The sequence below is a fragment of the Sinohyriopsis cumingii genome, chromosome 11 (assembly GCF_028554795.1).
Source record: "Sinohyriopsis cumingii isolate HCF-2022 chromosome 11, ASM2855479v2, whole genome shotgun sequence".
Classification (NCBI taxonomy): domain Eukaryota; kingdom Metazoa; phylum Mollusca; class Bivalvia; order Unionida; family Unionidae; genus Sinohyriopsis; species Sinohyriopsis cumingii.
This window is the reverse complement of record NC_142971.1, coordinates 60,154,696-60,177,833: the sequence shown is the minus strand read 5'-3', so window position 1 is coordinate 60,177,833 and position 23,138 is coordinate 60,154,696. Positions and strand designations below refer to the sequence as shown.

Here is a 23,138-nt window from a genome sequence, read left to right as displayed (position 1 = left end):
GGCCTAGAGCATTGGATGCAATCAGATTGGGAAAACTGTTGTGGCTTACAATGCTGGATGCAGTCATATTGGGAAAACTATTGTGGCCTAGAGTGTTGGATGCAATCAGATTGGGAAAACTGTTGTGGCTTACAATGCTGGATGCAGTCATATTGGGAAAACTATTGTGGCCTAGAGTGTTGGATGCAATCAGATTGGGAAAACTGTTGTGGCTTACAATGCTGGATGCAGTCATATTGGGAAAACTATTGTGGCCTAGAGTGTTGGATGCAATCAGATTGGGAAAACTGTTGTGGCTTACAATGCTGGATGCAGTCAGATTGGGAAAACTGTTGTGACCTAGAGTGTTGGATGCAGTCAGATTGGGAAAACTGTTGTGACCTAGTATTGGATGCAGTCAGATTGGGAAAACTGTTGTGACCTAGAGTGATGGATGCAGTCATATTGGGAAACCTATTGTGACCTAGAGTGTTGGATGCAGTCAGATTGGGAAAACTGTTGTGGCTTACAATGCTGGATGCAGTCATATTGGGAAAACTATTGTGACCTAGAGTGTTGGATGCAGTCAGATTGGGAAAACTGTTGTGACCTAGAGTGATGGATGCAGTCATATTGGGAAACCTATTGTGACCTAGAGTGTTGGATGCAGTCAGATTGGGAAAACTGTTGTGACCTAGAGTGTTGGATGCAATCAGATTGGGAAAACTGTTGTGACCTAGAGTGTTGGATGCAGTCAAACTGGGAAAACTGTTGTGGCCTAGAGTGTTGGATGCAATCAGATTGGGAAAACTGTTGTGGCTTACAATGCTGGATGCAGTCAGATTGGGAAAACTGTTGTGACCTAGAGTGTTGAATGCAATCAGATTGGGAAAACTGTTGTGGCTTAGAATGCTGGATGCAGTCAGATTGGGAAAACTGTTGTGACCTAGAGTGATGGATGCAATCAGATTGGGAAACCTATTATGGCCTGGAGTGATGGATGCAGTCAGATTGGGAAAACTATTGTGGCCTAGAGTGTTGGATGCAGTCAAATTGTCATGACAAGGATACATTGGAAAACTATTGTGGCTTAGAGTGGGTAATGCAGTCAGTTTTAACAAATGGATTTTTTTCATTTGGTAAACCTATTGTGGCCTAGAGTGTTGGATGCATTCAGATTGGGAAAACTGTTGTGGCCTAGAGTGATGGATGCAATCAGATTGGGAAAACTACTGTGGCTTAGAAAGTTGGATGCAATCAGATTGGGAAAACTATTGTGGCCTGGAGTGATGGATGCAGTCAGATTGGAAAAACTATTGTGGCCTAGAGTGTTGAATGCAGTCAAATTGGGAAAACCACTCTGGCTTAGAGTGTTGGATGCAATCAAACTATCCTGACAAGGATACATTGGAAAACTATTGTGGCTGAGAGTGTTGCATGCAATCAGATTGTCATGACAGGGATATATGGGAAAACTGTTGTGGCCTAGAGTGTTGATGCAATCAGATTGGGAAAACTATTGTGGCTGAGAGTGTTGCATGCAATCAGATTGTCATGACAGGGATATATGGGAAAATTGTTGTGGCTTAACGTGTTGAATGCAGTCAAATTGTCATGACAGGGATATATGGGAAAACTGTTGTGGCTTAACGTGTTGAATGCAGTCAAATTGTCATGACAGGGATACATGGGAAAACTTTTGTGGCTGAGAGTGTTGGATGCAATGCAGTCAACTTGTCATGACAGTGATACATTGGAAAACTATTGTGGCTTTGAGTGGGTAATGTAGTTAGTTTTAACAAATGGATCTTTTTCATTTTGTAATAGTAGTAGTATTTATGTGATAAAATCAACATATAATGCATAATAAATGAGATAGGAAATGTAAAACATACAGTAAGCAACATGAAAACAGTGTGATAGAAGGCATAAAACTAATCAGAATGAAAACAATGTGATAGAAGATATAAAACATACAGTAAGCAACATGAAAACAATGTGATAGAAGATATAAAACATAAAGTAAGCAACATGAAAACTGATACAAGACATAAAACATACAGTAAGCAACATGAAACCAACGTGATAGAAGATATAAAACATACAGTAAACAACATGAAAACAGTGTGATAGAAGATATAAAACATAAGTAAGCAACATGAAAACAATGTGATAGAAGATATAAAACATACAGTAAGCAACATGAAAACTGATGCAAGACATAAAACACAGCAGGCAGTATGACACCAGTGCTATACAGGATGTAAGAAACATGAAAACGGGACAAAATATAATACAAAAGTGCAGATAACATTCAAGGCTATTCAATTTAAATATGCATGGTACTTGGAAGGCAGTATTTTTTAAAAATATTTAAATATGTGTGGTACAGTGGAAGGCAGTATTTAGTTTAAGTATGCATGGTACATTGGAATGCAGTATTCAGTTGAAGTATGCATGGTACAGACTACAGTATACAGCAGTATTCAGTTTATGCATGGTACAGTGGATGGCAGTATTCAGTTTAAATATGCATGGTACAGTGGAAGGCAGTATTCAGTTTAAGTATGCATGGTACAGTGGATGGCAGTATTCAGTTTAAGTTTGCATGGTACAGTTTATGGCAGTATTCAATTTAAGTATGCATGGTACAGTGGAAGGCAGTATTTTTTAAAATGTTTAAATATCCATGGTACAGTGGAAGGCAGTATTCAGTTTAAGTATGCATGGTACAGTGGAAGGCAGTATTTTTTAAAATATTTAAATATTCATGGTACAGTGGAAGGCAGTATTCAGTTTAAGTTTGCAAGGTACAGTGGAAGACAGTATTCAGTTTAAGTTTGCATGGTACAGTTTATGGCAGTATTCAATTTAAGTATGCATGGTACAATGGAAGGCAGTATTTTTTAAAATATTTAAGTATGCATGGTACAGTGGAAGGCAGTATTCAGTTTAAGTATGCAAGGTACAGTGGAAGACAGTATTCAATTTAAGTTTGCATGGTACAGTGGAAGGCATTATTTTTGAAAATATTTGCCATTGTCTACAAAATTCTAAATTGCATCTCTAGGTTACCACTCAACATTGAAAATGCCTTCCCATGGTCCCAGGTATGTTTTACTGGTACAGCTCATGGATAATATATACATAGTAATACAAACAAGCACATTGTACAGACAATGTATACATTACACATGTAAAACATGTTGATTAAACCTAGGGTTACTCCTAAAACCTTTATGGGGCTTATTTTCAATGGGGTATTCAGGTTACACATTAAACCTTTATGGGGCTTATTTTCATTAGGGTCCTAGGGTTACCCATAAAACCTTTATGGGGCTTATTTTCAATGGGGTCTTTGGGTTACACATAAAACCTTTATGGGGCTTATTTTCACTGGGGTCCTAGGGTTATCCATAAAGCCTTAATGGGGCTTTTTTTCATAGGGGTCCTATCTGTGTTCAAGATTTTTGGGGCAAAAGCATTAAAATAAACATAAAAGAAAACAACCAGATTAAAAGAATAGGTTATAAGGAAGGTATACCTAACAGATCACAAAATATACAAACAAAATACATGTATATATTTCATTGATAATCACATAAAACAGCTCAGATGGGAAGAACTATAAAGTGGAAGGTAATGTGATGATAAAAGGATCACAGGTATTCACGGAAAAGGATACTGTAAGTGTTTTTAATTTAAAAAATCCTTGCTGGTATTTATTTTATTAAAGAAGCAGAATTTTAAAAAGTTTTAGATTGTTTATAAAGTGAGAGCATAATGCAGTTTTAAATATCTTTTTGTTGATATTACCAACCTGGTAATGAGTATAATATCCTGCATCAAGGTATTTCAATCTGTTACTGCATTGTAATAAAAGGTTATAAATGATACACCATTCTAATTTTTTACTGCATTGTAATAAAAAGTTATAAATGATACACCATTCCAGTCTTTTACTGCATTGTAATAGAAGGTTATAAATGATACACCATTCAATCTTTTACTGCATTGTAATAAAAGGTTATAAATGATACACCATTCCAATCTTTTACTGCATTGTAATAAAAGGTTATAAATACTACACCATTCTAATCTTTTACTGCATTGTAATAAAAGGTTATAAATGATACACCATTCCAATCTTTTACTGCATTGTAATAAAAGGTTATAAATGATACACCATTCCAATCTTTTACTACATTGTAATAAAAGGTTATAAATGATACATCATTCCAATCTTTTACTGCATTGTAATAAAAGGTTATAAATGATACACCATTCCAATCTTTTACTGCATTGTAATAAAAGGTTATAAATAATACACCATTCCAATCTTTTACTGCATTGTAATAAAAGGTTATAAATGATACACCATTCCAATCTTTTACTGCATTGTATTGAAATGTTGTAAACGATACACCATTCAAATCTGTTACTGAATTGTAATAAAAGGTTATAAATGATACACCATTCCTGTCTTTTACTGCATTGTTTTGTTGTAAATGATACACCATTTCAGTCTTTTACTGCATTGTAATAAAAGGTTATAAATGATACACCATTCCAATCTTTTACTGCATTGTAATAAAAGGTTGTAAATGATACACCATTCCAATCTTTTACTGCATTGTAATAAAAGGTTATAAATGATACACCATTCTAATCTTTTACTGCATTGTAATAAAAGGTTATAAATGATACACCATTCTAATCTTTTACTGCATTGTAATAAAAGGTTATAAATGATACACCATTCCAATCTTTTACTGCATTGTAATAAAAGTTTATAAATAATACAACATTCCAATCTTTTACTACATTGTAATAAAAGGTTATAAATGATACATCATTCCAATCTTTTACTGCATTGTAATAAAAGGTTATAAATGATACACCATTCCAATCTTTTACTGCATTGTAATAAAAGGTTATAAATGATACACCATTCCAATCTTTTACTGCATTGTATTGAAATGTTGTAGACGATACACCATTCCAATCTGTTATTGAATTGTAATAAAAGGTTATAAATGATACACCATTCCAATCTTTTACTGCATTGTAATAAAAGGTTATAAATGATACACAATTCCAATCTTTTACTGCATTGTATTGAAATGTTGTAAACGATACACCATTCCAATCTGTTACTGAATTGTAATAAAAGGTTATAAATGATACACCATTCCCATCTTTTACTGCATTGTTTTGTTGTAAATGATACACCATTTCAGTCTTTTACTGCATTGTAATAAAAGGTTGTAAATGATACACCATTCCAGTCGTTTACTGCGTTGTAATGAAAGGTTGCAAATGATAAACCATTCTTATCTTTTACTGCATTGTATTGAAATGTTGTAAATGATGCACAATTCCAATCTTTTACTGCATTGTAATAAAAGGTTATAAATGATACACCATTCCAATCTTTTACTGCATTGTATTGAAATGTTGTAAACAATACACCATTCCAATCTTTTACTGCATTGTAATAAAAGGTTATAAATGATACACCATTCCCATCTTTTACTGCATTGTTTTGTTGTAAATGATACACCATTTCAGTCTTTTACTGCATTGTAATAAAAGGTTGTAAATGATACACCATTCCAGTCTTTTGCTGCATTGTAATGAAAGGTTGCAAATGATAAACCATTCTTACCCTTTACTGCATTGTATTAAAATGTTGTAAACGATACACCATTCCAATCTTTTACTGCATTTTAATAAAAGGTTGCAAATGATAAACCATTCCAATCTTTTACTGCATTGTAATAAAAGGTTATAAATGATACACAATTCCAGTCTTTTACTGCATTGTAATAAAAGGTTATAAATGATACACAATTCCAATCTTTTACTGCATTGTAATAAAAGGTTATAAATGATACACAATTCCAATCTTTTACTGCATTGTAATAAAAGGTTATAAATGATACACCATTCCAATCTTTTACTGCATTGTATTGAAATGTTGTAAATGATACACCATTCCAATCTGTTACTGAATTGTAATAAAAGGTTATAAATGATACACCATTCCCATCTTTTACTGCATTGTTTTGTTGTAAATGATACACCATTTCAGTCTTTTACTGCATTGTAATAAAAGGTTGTAAATGATACACCATTCCAGTCTTTTACTGCATTGTATTGAAATGTTGTAAACGATACACCATTCCGATCTTTTACTGATATATATCGAAAGGTTGTAAACAATGCACCATTCCAATATTTTACTGCATTGTATTGAAATGTTGTAAGCAATACACCATTCCAATCTTTTACTGCATTGCATTGAAATGTTGCCAATGATACACCATTCCAATCTTTCACTGCATTGTATTGAAATGTTGTCAATGATACACCATTCCAGTCTTTCACTGCATTGTATTGAAATGTTGTCAGTGATACACCATTCCAGTCTTTCACTGCATTGTATTGAAATGTTGTAAGCAATACACCATTTCAATCTTTTACTGCATTGTATTGAAATGTTGTAAGCAATACACCATTCCAATCTTTTACTGCATTGTATTGAAATGTTGTAAGCAATACACCATTCCCATCTTTTACTGCATTGTATTGAAATGTTGCCAATGATACACCATTCCAATCTTTCACTGCATTGTATTGAAATGTTGTCAATGATACACCATTCCAGTCTTTCACTGCATTGTATTGAAATGTTGTCAGTGATACACCATTCCAGTCTTTCACTGCATTGTATTGAAATGTAAATGATACACCATTCCAATCTTTTACTACATTGTAATGAAAGGTTGTAAACAATACATCATTCCAAACTTTTATTACATTGCAATGAAAGGTTGTAAATTATACACCATTTCAATATTTAACTGATTAGTATTGAAAGGTTGTAAATGATACACCATTTCAATATTTAACTGATTAGTAATGAAAGGTTGTAAATGATACACCATTTCAATATTTAACTGATTAGTACTGAAAGGTTGTAAATGATACACCATTTCAATATTTAACTGATTAGTACTGAAAGGTTGTAAATGATACACCATTTCAATATTTAACTGATTAGTAATGAAAGGTTGTAAATGATACACCATTTCAATATTTAACTGATTAGTACTGAAAGGTTGTAAATGATACACCATTTCAATATTTAACTGATTAGTACTGAAAGGTTGTAAATGATACACCATTTCAATATTTAACTGATTAGCATTGAAAGGTTGTAAATGATACACCATTTCAATATTTAACTGATTAGCATTGAAAGGTTGTAAATGATACACCATTTCAATATTTAACTGATTAGCACTGAAAGGTTGTAAATGATACACCATTTCAATATTTAACTGATTAGCACTGAAAGGTTGTAAATGATACACCATTTCAATATTTAACTGATTAGTACTGAAAGGTTGTAAATGATACACCATTTCAATATTTAACTGAATAGTACTGAAAGGTTGTAAATGATACACCATTTCAATATTTAACTGATTAGTAATGAAAGGTTGTAAATGATACACCATTTCAATATTTAACTGATTAGTACTGAAAGGTTGTAAATGATACACCATTTCAATATTTAACTGATTAGTATTGAAAGGTTGTAAATGATACACCATTTCAATATTTAACTGATTAGTACTGAAAGGTTGTAAATGATACACCATTTCAATATTTAACTGATTAGTACTGAAAGGTTGTAAATGATACACCATTTCAATATTTAACTGATTAGTATTGAAAGGTTGTAAATGATACACCATTTCAATATTTAACTGATTAGCATTGAAAGGTTGTAAATGATACACCATTTCAATATTTAACTGATTAGTACCATTTCAATATTTAACTGATTAGTACTGAAAGGTTGTAAATGATACACCATTTCAATATTTAACTGATTAGTACTGAAAGGTTGTAAATGATACACCATTTCAGTATTTAACTGATTAGTAATGAAAGGTTGTAAATGATACACCATTTCAGTATTTAACTGATTAGTAATGAAAGGTTGTAAATGATACACCATTTCAATATTTAACTGATTAGTAATGAAAGGTTGTAAATGATACACCATTTCAGTATTTAACTGATTAGTAATGAAAGGTTGTAAATGATACACCATTTCAATATTTAACTGATTAGTACTGAAAGGTTGTAAATGATACACCATTTCAATATTTAACTGATTAGTACTGAAAGGTTGTAAATGATACACCATTTCAATATTTAACTGATTAGTACTGAAAGGTTGTAAATGATACACCATTTCAATATTTAACTGATTAGTACTGAAAGGTTGTAAATGATACACCATTTCAATATTTAACTGATTAGTATTGAAAGGTTGTAAATGATACACCATTTCAATATTTAACTGATTAGTACTGAAAGGTTGTAAATGATACACCATTTCAATATTTAACTGATTAGTACTGAAAGGTTGTAAATGATACACCATTTCAATATTTAACTGATTAGTACTGAAAGGTTGTAAATGATACACCATTTCAGTATTTAACTGATTAGTACTGAAAGGTTGTAAATGATACACCATTTCAATATTTAACTGATTAGTAATGAAAGGTTGTAAATGATACACTTCACTCTTGGTAATTAAGAGGTATAAAATTTCTACCTCAAATATTATAATGATGATGATGTAAATACACTAGGAAAATTACTTCATAAATATGTTTGACCAGTGTTGTTCACAATGTTGTATACATGGATTAGCCTACTATTTTGTATACATGGATTAGCCTACTTTGTTTTATACATGGATTAGCCTACTTTGTTGTGTACATGCATTAGCCTACTATGTTGTATATATGCATTAGCCTACTATGTTGTATACATGGATTAGCCTACTGTGTTGTATACATTCATTAGCCTACAATGTTGTACAGATTGATTAGCCTACAGTGTTGTATACATGGTGTAGCCTACTTTGTTGTATACATGGATTAGCCTCCTTTGTTGTATACATGGATTAGCCTACTGTGTTGTATACATTCATTAGCCTACAATGTTGTACAGATTGATTAGCCTACAGTGTTGTATACATGGTTTAGCCTACTTTGTTGTATACATGGATTAGCCTCCTTTGTTGTATATATGGATTAGCCTACTGTGTTGTGTACATTCATTAGCCTACAATGTTGTACAGATTGATTAGCCTACAGTGTTGTATACATGGTTTAGCCTACTTTGTTGTATACATGGATTAGCCTCCTTTGTTGTATACATGGATTAGCCTACTGTGCTGTATACATGGATTAGCCTACTTTGTTGTATACATGGATTAGCCTACTATGTTGTATACATGCATTAGCCTACTATGTTGTATACATGGATTAGCCTACTTTGTTGTATACATGGATTAGCCTACTGTGTTGTATACATTCATTAGCCTACAATGTTGTACAGATTGATTAGCCTACAGTGTTGTATACATGGTTTAGTCTGCTATGTTGTATACATGGATTAGCCTACTTTGTTGTATATATGGATTAGCCTACAGTGTTGTATACATGGATTAACCTACTATTTTGTATACATGGATTAGAATACAATGTTGTATACATGGATTAGCCTACTATGTTGTATACATGGATTGGCCTACTTTGTTTTATACATGGATTAGCCTACTTTGTTGTGTACATGCATTAGCCTACTATGTTGTATATATGCATTAGCCTACTATGTTGTATACATGGATTAGCCTACTGTGTTGTATACATTCATTAGCCTACAATGTTGTACAGATTGATTAGCCTACAGTGTTGTATACATGGTTTAGCCTACTTTGTTGTATACATGGATTAGCCTCCTTTGTTGTATACATGGATTAGCCTACTGTGCTGTATACATGGATTAGCCTACTTTGTTGTATACATGGATTAGCCTACTTTGTTGTATACATGGATTAGCCTACTGTGTTGTATACATGCATTAGCCTACTATGTTGTATACATGGATTAGCCTACTATGTTGTATACATGCATTAGCCTACTATGTTGTATACATGGATTAGCCTACTTTGTTGTATACATGGATTAGCCTACTGTGTTGTATACATTCATTAGCCTACAATGTTGTACAGATTGATTAGCCTACAGTGTTGTATACATGGTTTAGTCTGCTATGTTGTATACATGGATTAGCCTACTTTGTTGTATATATGGATTAGCCTACAGTGTTGTATACATGGATTAACCTACTATTTTGTATACATGGATTAGAATACAATGTTGTATACATGGATTAACCTACTATGTTGTATACATTCATTAGCCTACAATGTTGTACAGATTGATTAGCCTACAGTGTTGTATACATGGATTAGCCTACTTTGTTGTATATATGGATTAGCCTACTATCTTGTATACATGTATTGGTCTACTATGTTGTATACATGGATTAGCCTACTATGTTGTATACATGGATTAGCCTACTTTGTTGTATATATGGATTAGCCTACTATGTTGTATACATGTATTGGCCTACTATATGTTGTACAGATTGATTAGCCTACTATGTTGTATACATGGATTAGCTTACTATGTTGTATACATGGTTTAGCTCTGTTTTCCACATTTTTCTATTCTTGCACTTGAAAGAATATACATGTATGTAGCAAATAGTAGATCTTAGTAGTAGTTATATTTTGAGAAAATTTAAGTTTGTTTTTCGACATGTGGTCCAAAAATACAATGAAACAAGAATAATATAAACTGCTTTCAATCAGTGCAGTACATAGGCATTTTTTTCTTCAAGTTTTCGTTCAAAATACTGCTTTATGTATGAAGAAAGTTAAGCCTGTTATTAACTTTCTTTACAATATTATTGATTATTGCCTCTTTAGATATGGATTTAAAAAATTCTGAATATTTTATTTATTGTTGTGATATGATCATTACATTCGAGACTTAAATGTTTGTTCTTTTCACGTTTGTAATTTTTTCATTTTTCATGAAATATTAACTTTCTAGATGTGTAAATAATTCATGGCCATGTACAAATTAGTCAGTGTTAATCAGATAGTGGCAACAGTATAATTGATTATGTTGTTACATTACCCTCACAAATTGATAAGAAGTTCTATTTTTGTGTTCATGAATTTACTCTTTGTATTGACCATTCATCTGTTATTTGTCTTTTGACCATTCACCTGTTATTTGTGGAAAGGAAAATTTTATTGGACAACAGAAATAATTCTGATAGTAAAGAAAATTTAATATATGGCTACAGAATTGGATTATATCAGTTGTTTTCTTTGAGATGATAGAACAAATATACTTAAAGTAATTATGGAAATAATATTGTTTTTGATCATTCAGTTGAGATCTGGGGAAAAAGACTGAACAATTCAAAGATAGGTAATAAAGATGGGAAATGGTCATTATAAGTTAATGAAATTTTGAGAAAGCTACATAAAAGGTCAGGTATTACAGTGGAACTTGTCTTGAAAGACCACCACTTCTGCCAAAACATAATGGTCTCTCATGACAGGTGGTCTCTCATAACGGGTCATAACACTATATAATCAATAAATCTGTACATGGAGAACCTGGTCTGTCAAGGCAGGTGGTCTTTCATACCAGTGGTCTCTCAAGACAGGTTTTACTGTAATCAGCTGACTAAAAGTGGAATTTTTTTTTTGGAACTGATTTCATTAGCAATTTATGAACTGCCATCTATATTATTTATTGCTGGGATCACATGAATGTGTTAAAACCCATGTGACTAACTCTTTTCTAAAACAAAGTAACGTCATAAATGTGTTGTACATACATATTATAACAATGGTAAAATTATATATCCTTGTAATTCATTCTCAACTTCATCAGTTTAAAAAAAATTATTATTATGATGTACAGAAACAAATTCTGAAAACATAATGATAACATTATGATGACTGCTATATACATACAGGCATTGGTTCCACCATGTGTTTGTGATTTTGGAGTTTTAATGTAGCTTTCACAGTCTTCAAGTCATATCACTACAATGTCTGCAGTGTGGCAGTTTAAAGTGATGTCTAGCACTGGGTCATTATGCCGCAGACATGTAGCATGATGTCCCACCCAGTCACATTATCCTGACACCAGGTCGACCAGTCCTAACACTAGTCTCTTAATGCTGAGCACCTAGTGAGGCAGCTGTTAGAACCATTTTTTTAGAAGTCTTTGGTATGACTCAACCAGGGTTCGAACCCATGACCTCCTGCATCAGGGGCGGACACTCTAACGACTAGGCCACCGGTGCAGTAGGTTTACCAAGAGTCCAGTATGTAAATAGTGGACAACTTACAGCTACTACCATGTGCTTCTTGCCGAAACAAATCCAATGTTCATTTTTTTTACTAAGGTCTTCTTTCTTGAACATTTGGAATAACCCATTATTTGCCTCTTTTAAAATCACACTTAAATAGGGAAATAAAAAAGGTTTCAACCAGTTGTTATGAAGGTGAGAGATTAGCATAAATTGCGTACATAACACTTGTGACTTTATAAATGACAATCATTCCATAAACTTCATCATTTAACAATGCTCATGTGGCAAACCAGAAACTGCAAAACATTTTCTCTTAGACTGTACAAATTGCTATCAGAAACTGAGCAGTAGGAATTTTGTCCCATAATATAAGAATTGTGATAAAAAAAACACACATGCCGAAAATTCTGTGCAACTAGTTTCGCATTTAATTTATGCTTCTTCAGGCACGAAATGTTTTGAAAGTAACGATGACGTCTTTTATTTTAAAACAACAATTACGTCATTACGTAACGTCATAAATGATATGCATCATCATAACAATTATATATAACAGGATCTAAAAGATACACGAGTCTCCAATGAAACTTGAATTAGTAAAATAATAAAATAAAATAGAGACAAACAGTCATACATATAATTATATTGTTATAAAGGATATACAATATATCAATTTAAAATGCACTATATAAAATTGTATAATTTAAATTGATATCTTGAATATCCTTTATAACAATATAATTATATGTATGACTGTTTGTCTCTATTTTATTTTATTATTGTCCCATAATATAGAGAAAAGTCAATAATTGACAGGTAACACCCTGCAATTGCTTGAGGTAATGAAAAGATTTAAAATTAGATAATAGCAAATTTGTATAATCATCATTTATATATTTGCACTAACTTCATGTATTTTTGGTATATACTTAGTTAGTACATTTATACCAACTGAGCTCAAGTTAATAGTCCTTTACCTTTTTCTTCCCCCATCAACACGAACATTTTCATATTTCATCTTTAAAATATGCGCTAACATGTTTCTGCTATAAATGCCCACCAAATATGGGGTCTTAGGTGTCTGTGTGGTACGAGGCACTAGTCTTTACAGATCACTAACATCACACCTCTGTCAATATGGGGTCTTAGGTGTCTGCATGGTACGAGGCACTAGCCTCTACAGATCACTGACATCACACCTCTGTCAATATGGGGTCTTAGGTGTCTGTGTGGTATGAGGCACTAGCCTTTACAGATCACTGACATCACACCTCTGTCAATATGGGGTCTTAGGTGTCTGCGTGGTATGAGGCACTAGCCTCTACAGATCACTGACATCACACCTCTGTCAATATGGGGTCTTAGGTGTCTGCGTGGTATAAGGCACTAGCCTTTACAGATCACTGACATCACACCTCTGTCAATATGGGGTCTTAGGTGTCTGCGTGGTATAAGGCACTAGCCTTTACAGATCACTGACATCACACCTCTGTCAATATGGGGTCTTAGGTGTCTGCGTGGTATGAGGCACTAGCCTCTACAGATCACTGACATCACACCTCTGTCAATATGGGGTCTTAGGTGTCTGCGTGGTATGAGGCACTAGCCTCTACAGATCACTGACATCACACCTCTGTCAATATGGGGTCTTAGGTGTCTGCGTGGTATAAGGCACTAGCCTCTACAGATCACTGACATCACACCTCTGTCAATATGGGGTCTTAGGTGTCTGCGTGGTATAAGGCACTAGCCTTTACAGATCACTGACATCACACCTCTGTCAATATGGGGTCTTAGGTGTCTGCATGGTATGAGGCACTATCCTGTACAGATCACTGACATCACACCTCTGTCAATATGGGGTCTTAGGTGTCTGCGTGGTGTAAGGCACTAGCCTCTACAGATCACTGACATCACACCTCTGTCAATATGGGGTCTTAGGTGTCTGCGTGGTATAAGGCACTAGCCTTTACAGATCACTGACATCACACCTCTGTCAATATGGGGTCTTAGGTGTCTGCGTGGTATGAGGCACTAGCCTCTACAGATCACTGACATCACACCTCTGTCAATATGGGGTCTTAGGTGTCTGCGTGGTATAAGGCACTAGCCTCTACAGATCACTGACATCACACCTCTGTCAATATGGGGTCTTAGGTGTCTGCATGGTATAAGGCACTAGCCTCTACAGATCACTGACATCACAACTCAGTCAGTATGGTTTCTTAGGTGTCTGCATGGTATGAGGCACTATCCTGTACAGATCACTGACATCACACCTCTGTCAATATGGGGTCTTAGGTGTCTGCGTGGTATAAGGCACTAGCCTCTACAGATCACTGACATCACACCTCTGTCAATATGGGGTCTTAGGTGTCTGCATGGTACGAGGCACTAGCCTCTACAGATCACTGACATCACACCTCTGTCAATATGGGTCTTGACCTCAGCCAATGTGGATATGTGGGAAAGCTTGCCAGTAGCGTCCCATGGGCTGGTCTTTCTACCGGACTTTTCGGGTTGGTGCTTCTAACGGTCTTTTTCAGACTTTTCCTTCACCAGATATATTGAAATAAGCTTGATCCTCTGTCAGCTTTATCTCTTTTTTTATTTTATGTGCATCCCATGATGACTTAAGCATATAAATACTGTGTAAATCAATGTCTCGTTATTTGCCTTATTTTATTTAGATTGTATAATTGCACTGTTTATTGTATAGCTTACTTTTTCATTGTATAGTTTACTTTTTAATTATATCGTTTACTTTTTCATTGTATAGTTTACTTTTTCATTGTATAGCTTACTTTTTCATTGTATAGTTTACTTTTTCATTGCATACCTTACTTTTACATTTTTCATTGTATAGTTTACTTTTTCATTGTAGGTAGTGATGATCTGTAGAAGAAGCAAGTAAGTATAAACATACAGACAGTTTGTATCAGTACTGTCCATTTTACCTTTTTTAAGAAATTTAATAGAGAGAAGGTGGAAGACTACCTCAAACTTATTTAACCTATTTCAGAATTACTTGGGCATCGTATAAACACATTTTGACATTTATTATTTTGGTCTTGTACACATCTTTATACTTACTTTTGGGTCACTAGTAATTCTGGCCATATTGTTATATATATTTAATCTACATTGTTTGTTTGTTAGGTGTTTTTGTTGTTTTATTTTAATTTCATTACAAGCTATTGTAATGTAACATTGTATGTTGGACTTGACCTTGTTGAAAATTGAGTTCATTTCTGCTTGACCTGAATTGACTTTTTTTATTTCAAACAACTAATACATAATTAAATTATTCTCTGTGTGTATGGGTTTAAAATGAGAATTATTAATAATATAAGTAAATATGTTTATCTGGGTTTTGGAATTTCCCTAGTGTATTTGACAATTTTGTAGACATCAGGGTCATTCTAGAAGGTTATTCTCCATTAGGTAATAGTTTTATTTAGAAAATGCTAATTGTGACCTGAGGTCAATTGGAGAACTAATATAATCTTGTAACTGAGAGGATTTTTTGAGTTGTGCTTTAAGATCTTGCACTTTGAAGTTGTATGTTGTGTCCAGTTGGGCTGAATTTTATTTCTTCAATGTACTGTATTCAGAAGATTATTTTCTCTGGGAATACAAAAGTGCTCTGATAAAATTCTTGGATAGAGGCATTCACAGGAATTTATAATGAATTCAAACCTGGAATTATATTACTGTGATTCAATAAAAGACTGTTGACACATCAACACTATATTAGCTACCACAGAGACATCATCGCCTTCAATTTTTGGATTTATTCTGGACTTCTGCTGAATTTTATTTGGGACTTTAAATTATTAGGACTTGTGTCTAATTTTGTTAATTATTTTGGGATTTAATTCACGATTCCCATAAGTTCTTTTTTCTCATTTTCACTTTGTATTCTAGGGAAATACATTATTTGTTGAATTTTACAAAGCTTATTGCCTTTCACTCTTTTCTGTTACTTCTTTTAAGACCATAGACTTGTAACAATATTGCCTCACATGTGCTTTTCATAACGAATATACATTTTGAATGTCAGAACATACATAATTCAGACCATTAAATCAGGTTTCATGTTTACCATGCCAGTACCTGCAAATTTCCGAGTTTCAAAGACTAAAATGCTCCGGTTTATGTGATGGAGGAACAAATTAGCAAAGACAGTGTCTATACTCATAACGCACAAAGCGAGAAAAAAATCAGCTTGAAGTTAGAATAGGTTCAACACATTTGAAGGGCCTTTTATTGCTAAATAATACTAAATTTAAACAGCAAATAATTTGAATCTACAAATTTACACTCCATCTGCTTGCCTGTGTTGTGGATGGTATCGCCTGTGGCAGACTTAAGTGGTGCTCTCAGTTTCTTCGTGGGACCCATTGCTTTCTTTATGCCATCGTACATGCCTCTGATGTTTCCAATATCTGCTGCTGACTGTATACTCTGACAGATCTGAAGCCAGTATTCATTCGCACACTGCCATGCTAATCTCTGCACTTTGCTTCTGGTAGACCTGTATGCCTGTAGTATCTTCTGGCAGTGGATCACTTGTATTGCAGGTTAGCACTGCGACGCTCTTCTATGGCTGGCATGAGTTTGGCAGAATTAGTCTCAAACCAGCCATTGTTCTTTGATTGCTTCTTACCAAAGATCTGTGTGGTTTTGCTGTACACAGTCTCTCTGATGTGATCCCATCTTTCTTTGGCACTGCCGCTGGGGGGTTCTGAATCAAACGTCTTGGAAAGAGCATAGGTGAATTGCTCAGCCTTGTCTGGATATGATGTTTTGCTCACATCAATGCGTGGCTGACCCTGTTGCCTAGAGCGGTGGATCTTCTTCGGCTGAAGCTTCATTTTGCAGCACACCAGTGAGTGGTCGGTGTCACAGTCAGCACTGTGGAAGGTACAGGTAAGAAGCACACCCTTCATGGCTGACCGTCTTGTAATGATCAAGTCCAGCTGGTGCCAGTGTTTAGACCGGGGATGCCTCCAAGACACTTTGTGCTGTGGCTTTGTCTGAAAGAATGAATTGGTGATGCTGAGGTCGTGGTACGAGCACATCTCTAGAAGGCGCTGCCCATTCTCATTCATCTTCCCAATGCCAAACTTGCCAAGACAGGAGGGCCAAGAGTCATGGTCGGTACCAACCCTAGCATTGAAGTCGCCCAGCAAAATCAAGTTCTCTTTGTCGATGAGCAAGTTTAACTCATCGAAAAACTAATCCATGGTATCTGTGGAGGATCTTAGTGTGGGTTGACAGGCCCATTTGTGGTGTGGAGGCAGAGGGATATCAGTCTTCCATTTCCTTGTTGGCAGAGTTCTATCATCCCCAGCAGAGTGTTCCTGACAGCGAATCCAACACCAAACTCTCTGGCTTCGTCGGCGCTCTTTCCTTGCCAGAAGAATGTGTAGTTCTTTTTTCTGAGGGACCCGGAATCTGGTAGTCATGTCTCCTGTAGTGAGGCAATGTAGACCTGGAGCCTTGCAAGTTCGTCGTTGATAACTGAAGTCTTTCGAACATCAGTGATTGTCTGGAGATCATCTGAAAGCCCAATCAGCATGGTCTGGACATTCCAGGTACCTAGCTTGAGGATTGAAGTCTTCTTTTTTATTTTTCTTTTGTTATTTCTTGGTGCAGTAGTTGCAGTCCGCTTGTCAGGTACTAGCGTACCTTAAGCCTTATGCACCCAGCAAGGCAGGCAAACTGGTGGGACGGCACCTTATTGGCTGGGGCTGCCCAGTGAAACCTGTTGGTCTTTCCCACCGTCAGAAGCAACCCCTGGCGTCTGGCTCTACGCCAATCGAGCAGTGACTTATAACTGGTAAACTGCTGCTTCCCATGCTGTGTCAACACTGTGGAGCGAAGCTAGAGTGTCCTCTCCAGGGTGCAAGCCTGGGCAGGGTGATATAGAGAATCAACTGTTGCCCATACAGCTGATCCCCCCTCTCCATGCAGCTGATGGATCCATGGAAAGGACAAGCCAATATGTCATGGTACCAGCTGCGTCGCAGGAGTTGCCAAGATGACACTGAAATCAATGCCAAGTAACCTTAGGGACTCCATCACTGGATTTTCTGTTGGGGTTTACTCCCTTGGCCATTCCCATGAGAGGGTATAGTTGCAAGGCAGCGAAGGTTTAAAATCGGAGTTTACCTTCTCCAAGATGGGCGACCACCCGAGGTTAACAAGCCCCATCTGCCCAAAGCATCTGGTTTTGAGGCGCCTGAAACTCGCCCATCATCCCATCTCCAGTCAGTTTATACAGGTTCCGCCACTCATGAAGGCCTGGAGCTGGATTTGATTATCAGGCTCTATCAGACGCAAGCCATTGGGAGATTTCCAAGGGAAGTGGGTGCTTATCTCCCACAACCACCCCCGGCAGTGACAAACCTTGGAACCATTCATTCAAAACTGATTTGTGAGAAATGTAGGGAAAACTTTTTACAAATTATTTTGTACTGAAAAATTAATACATTATCGATACCATTAAATTCATAACTAGATTATTTGGTAATGTCTATATATTTCTTACTGATGGATACAGTAACAGTACAATGAAGTAATGTGGTATGTATGGGGGGGAAAACACTGCATTCAACCAGTATACTGGCAATACTGTGCAGCTTCACTTATGAAATCTAGTTTTCCCCAAATGAAAATGGTGTAGATCTTGCATCCAGTATAACAGTCACTGCAACTAATTGGAAAATCTTACCACACATGAATATCATATATTATTTCAGCACTCGGCAGTTAAAAAGGAAGAGATGGACTTGTCTTGAATTCCTGGAAATTCCTTTTGGACACTAGAGCATAAGTCCCTTTGAGGAACTCATGTTTAAAGTCTGATAGCACTTTCTCCCCCTCACCTGTGTGTCACTCTTTCTCATTTCCTGCAACTAAGATGATCTCTTTGTGTATGTAGTAATATTGAAATACTTCTGACTGTACACTGAGTCACTTTGCAGAATTTTTCTAGTGTCATGATTTACATGTAATGAAGTTAAATTTACAGTGAATGCTTGATATGATTTACTGACTGAAGAGGAGCTTCCAGAATTAGATATATGAATTTATTCATTCAAAATATGTACAGAAAGATTAAATTATGTTTAAATCACAAACTACAATGGCTGCCATTTTCTTGGTGTTGATTTTATTTGGCAAGTCACATGACTGTTCTCAGCAGTTCACTGAACTGAATTTTCAGAAATATTAACAGATGATTATGTTCACATGAGGGGGCCCCAAGTGGCCAAGTGGTCTAAAGCGCTCTCCATTACGGATCACTGCCATCTCACCTCTGTCTGCATGGGTTCAAGTCTCAGATTCGGCCTACGTGGGTATGTGAGAAAGCTTGACAGTAGCTTCTCGTGGGACGTAGGTTCTTCCCTGGATTTTCCCGGGTTCTTCCTCCACCATTAATACTGGCCACCAGGTGTAGCCTATCTTGTGCTGAAAGATGGCATTAAACCCTGCAACAACTGTTCACATGGTGACAAATGATCAATTAAATTACTGCTTACCATATTTACCTTATAATTTGGGACACCATATTTCTTGGGACACCATAAATAATCATTCAAAAATTATGTCAGAGAATGCACTCAAACTTAAATTTTATTTTTAAAAAAAATATGAAACTGTGCATTTGAGATAAAACTCTTTAATCTACTGAAGCATCATGTCATTAGCCCAACTCTTCTCCTGCACACAAACAAGGAGCCATTCTTTCGGTGCATGAATACTTTCTATCTCCCTCATTATGTGAAAAATTATCATTGAAAGCAATACATCTTCTGCTATGAAACTGTGAAGACTGAAATTAGATTTTTTTTAATCTGCACCAGTCAAGTGAATTCTCACACTTTCAACCCCCATCCTATTGATGGTCCATCCAGGAATGAGATCAAAGTAAACTGGCCTTCACAAGTTCATGGAATAATTTTTTATTTTTTATAAATATTCTGAAAGACACTGGGTGATAGATGTCTGTATATGAAGCACTAGATTGTGTTACTATGAAAACTGTTCCATTTTTTAACATTCCTGTGAATACCAGTAAAAAGGAGCCAAAGTTGGCTTCACAATATTGGCCAACTATATATATATATATATATATATATATATATATATATATATATATATATATATATATATATATATATATATATATAATCAGCCCACTTATTAGAAACTAAAGTTAGCTTCCAGGGTCGATTTGCTTTATAATAAAATAACCTTTGTACTTGCTATCCTGCCAGATGGTTGAAACAATTAGTTTATTGCTCACTACCAGTTGTGTTTATTCACCACCCAGGTTTGTTATTTGTATGCCATCTTAAATCATAAAAGGGCATTTGTGTTTGCAGGGTTAAAAGTATACACAGCATTAATTTGCTTTAATAATACTTTTTGTAACCAATGTCAGTGAAAAGATTGTTATTTGCACTTGCAGTGAATATATTTTCAAATGATGATTTTTATTTTCGATATACTGTCATATAGTTAACATAGATATAATAGAGTCTTGGTCATTTTGCACCTGACACTGTGACATGCCTGAATGGTAGGTGCCTTCAAACGATTAGTTGATTGCTGTCTTCATCTCTCTCTGTCTCTCTTTCTCTCTCTCTCATTTGTGATTTTGTTGAATCCTGTTTTTAGTCTGATAACATATTTAAATCTTCGAGTACATCCAAAAACAATTCTCAATTTTCATGTCAGTGGACAGGGCTAGAATATAACACAAATTTCTTTGTAGCCAGAAGGACTAGTATATTGAGAAATGTATTAGTCCTGCCAAATCTTTACTAGTCCTGTTCACAAAACAATGTCACACAGCTTTCATATATGTTTACCAATTCAATTTTAAAGTTCGAACAATCCGCAACAAAACTGGATGTTTTCTGTGTGTTTGTTTTTGCGAATTGCATACACCAGTTACACCACATAACATTCCTTTCCTCGTCATAATTCAGCCATTCCCTGTCTTTTGTCCATTTCTTCTGAAATTTTCCATTACGCTTTTCCCTATCATAAGAATTATTCCTCATCATTCTCATTCAACTTTTGCTATTTTTTCCAGTGGCTGAACACCTTCTATCAAATGCCACATTTTGCCTGTCTTATAAGGAGGGAATTGTGCCTTGTTTTCAAATACAAGATGTTATAGTATAGCTGACGCAAATTATTTAAAGCAAAAAAGGGAATGGCACAGTGTCCTTTATATAAGAAAGTCAGAGCAAGAAACACGTTTCAAAACACGTGTCTTTGCCCCCTCCCAAAATTAAATGGCCTCTCCCTAACAAAGACAACTTCAGCAGATGTTCTGCATGATCAAAGCAGTGGCTATTGTAAACACTGTTATAAAATATTAGCATCATAAGATAGTGTTAGTTTCAGCTTGGAAAGGTTGTGTTCCCATCAAACGAATCCATCTGACATTCGGCGCGTTGTATTTAACAGTTCTAATTACAGCATCATAAGTTGTAAGTTTGGTAATTGTTCCTAATTAATCGAACCTCAATGTATTGTTGAAATTAATAATAAGGCAGACAGTTTTCAAATCTTAGATGCCCATGCTCCAAGATTTTAATTTCCAACAAATGTACAGCATTCTGCTTGGATATCTCCATGTGTATTAACTTAATTTGTTCATTCTTTTAAGGGAAAAATATAAAAACTGTCCTTATCTTCATAGAAAAAGTAGTTGTATTGAAAGGATGTGTCAATAACATAATTATAATAAATTGATCAAATTCTTATAATTATTTCGATGGAAATGTAAAAAACAAACCTTAAAATATACAATGTGCAAACTAATTTCTTTGAATAGTTTTTGCTGTGTTCTTTTGTGTGGTATACTGCTTTTTAGTTTGTTACTGTAGTTGAGTGAATAAAGTGTGATACCACATCATTTTTTCATGTAATTCATTATCAGATTAATTAGAATCAATTGCCAAACTTCTGTTGTTAATGATGGGACCATAATTTGCGCTGTTAAGTGAAATGCACAAAATCAGATGGATTCTTGTTATAGAAACGCACCTTTCCAAGGCAAAAATTGACTTCATCTTCTCATGCTAATATTTTATGACTGTGTTGACAATGGCCAGTGCTTTGATCCTACAGAACATCTGCTAAGTCAAGTCTTTATTAGGGAATGGCATAAACAAACGCTGACTATTGATAACCGTAACTTACTAGCCCTGGTCGACAATGTGTCATATGTTACTTGACATAAGTGATACACACGACAATATGGATGCTTATCCAACATATATGGAGTTCATGGGTACATTTTTTTCTTTAATAAATTGCTCATGATGAAAAAAAGGAATAAATGATAATAATACAAGGTTAGTTTCTTTTATTTTGTAATCAAATAAGCATTTTGTTTATTTTTTGTGTTGTAATATGCATGGGGGGGGGAAGAGGCCACACATTCAATACAAATTTATTTTTTTTCCTAAGCTTTAGAATATATAACCTAGGTTTAAAAAAGATTCACAATAAGTTCTGGTACGGGAAAAAAATCTTTTATTTTATCTTGTCCCAAGATATACAGTAAATGAAATATTATTATTAATTGCAATTATTTATGTGTAAATACAGCTTGAAATATTCCCTTGCAACATTTAGATTAGACAGATTACGGCATCACCTAATGCCATTGTACAGCTTCGACCCGGCAGAGGATGGGGACTGGGAATCAGAGCTTCTGGAGGAGGATCGTAGCAACCGCAGCAGATTTAGAGAGGTAAAGCAGTTGTTGTTAGCTCTTCTGGTCATAGACCCAAAGGAACTTATGGGATGGCCTATTATGAGCTCTTCTAGTCTTAGACCCAAAG

The 23,138-nt window shown here is 35.0% G+C and overlaps 1 protein-coding gene across 3 annotated transcripts in view; it reads left to right on the top strand.

The window, feature by feature from the left end:
- Window positions 1-23,138, top strand: part of LOC149788533 (uncharacterized) — a 39,621-nt gene that overhangs the window by 5,966 nt on the left and 10,517 nt on the right. For all 3 annotated transcript variants that reach the window (XM_089974547.1, XM_089974548.1, XM_089974549.1), the window contains exons 3-4: window positions 15,146-15,171; window positions 22,930-23,047. In XM_089974547.1, the coding sequence (XP_089830673.1) occupies window positions 15,146-15,171; window positions 22,930-23,047 (144 nt within the window). The remainder of the gene's footprint in view (window positions 1-15,145; window positions 15,172-22,929; window positions 23,048-23,138) is intronic.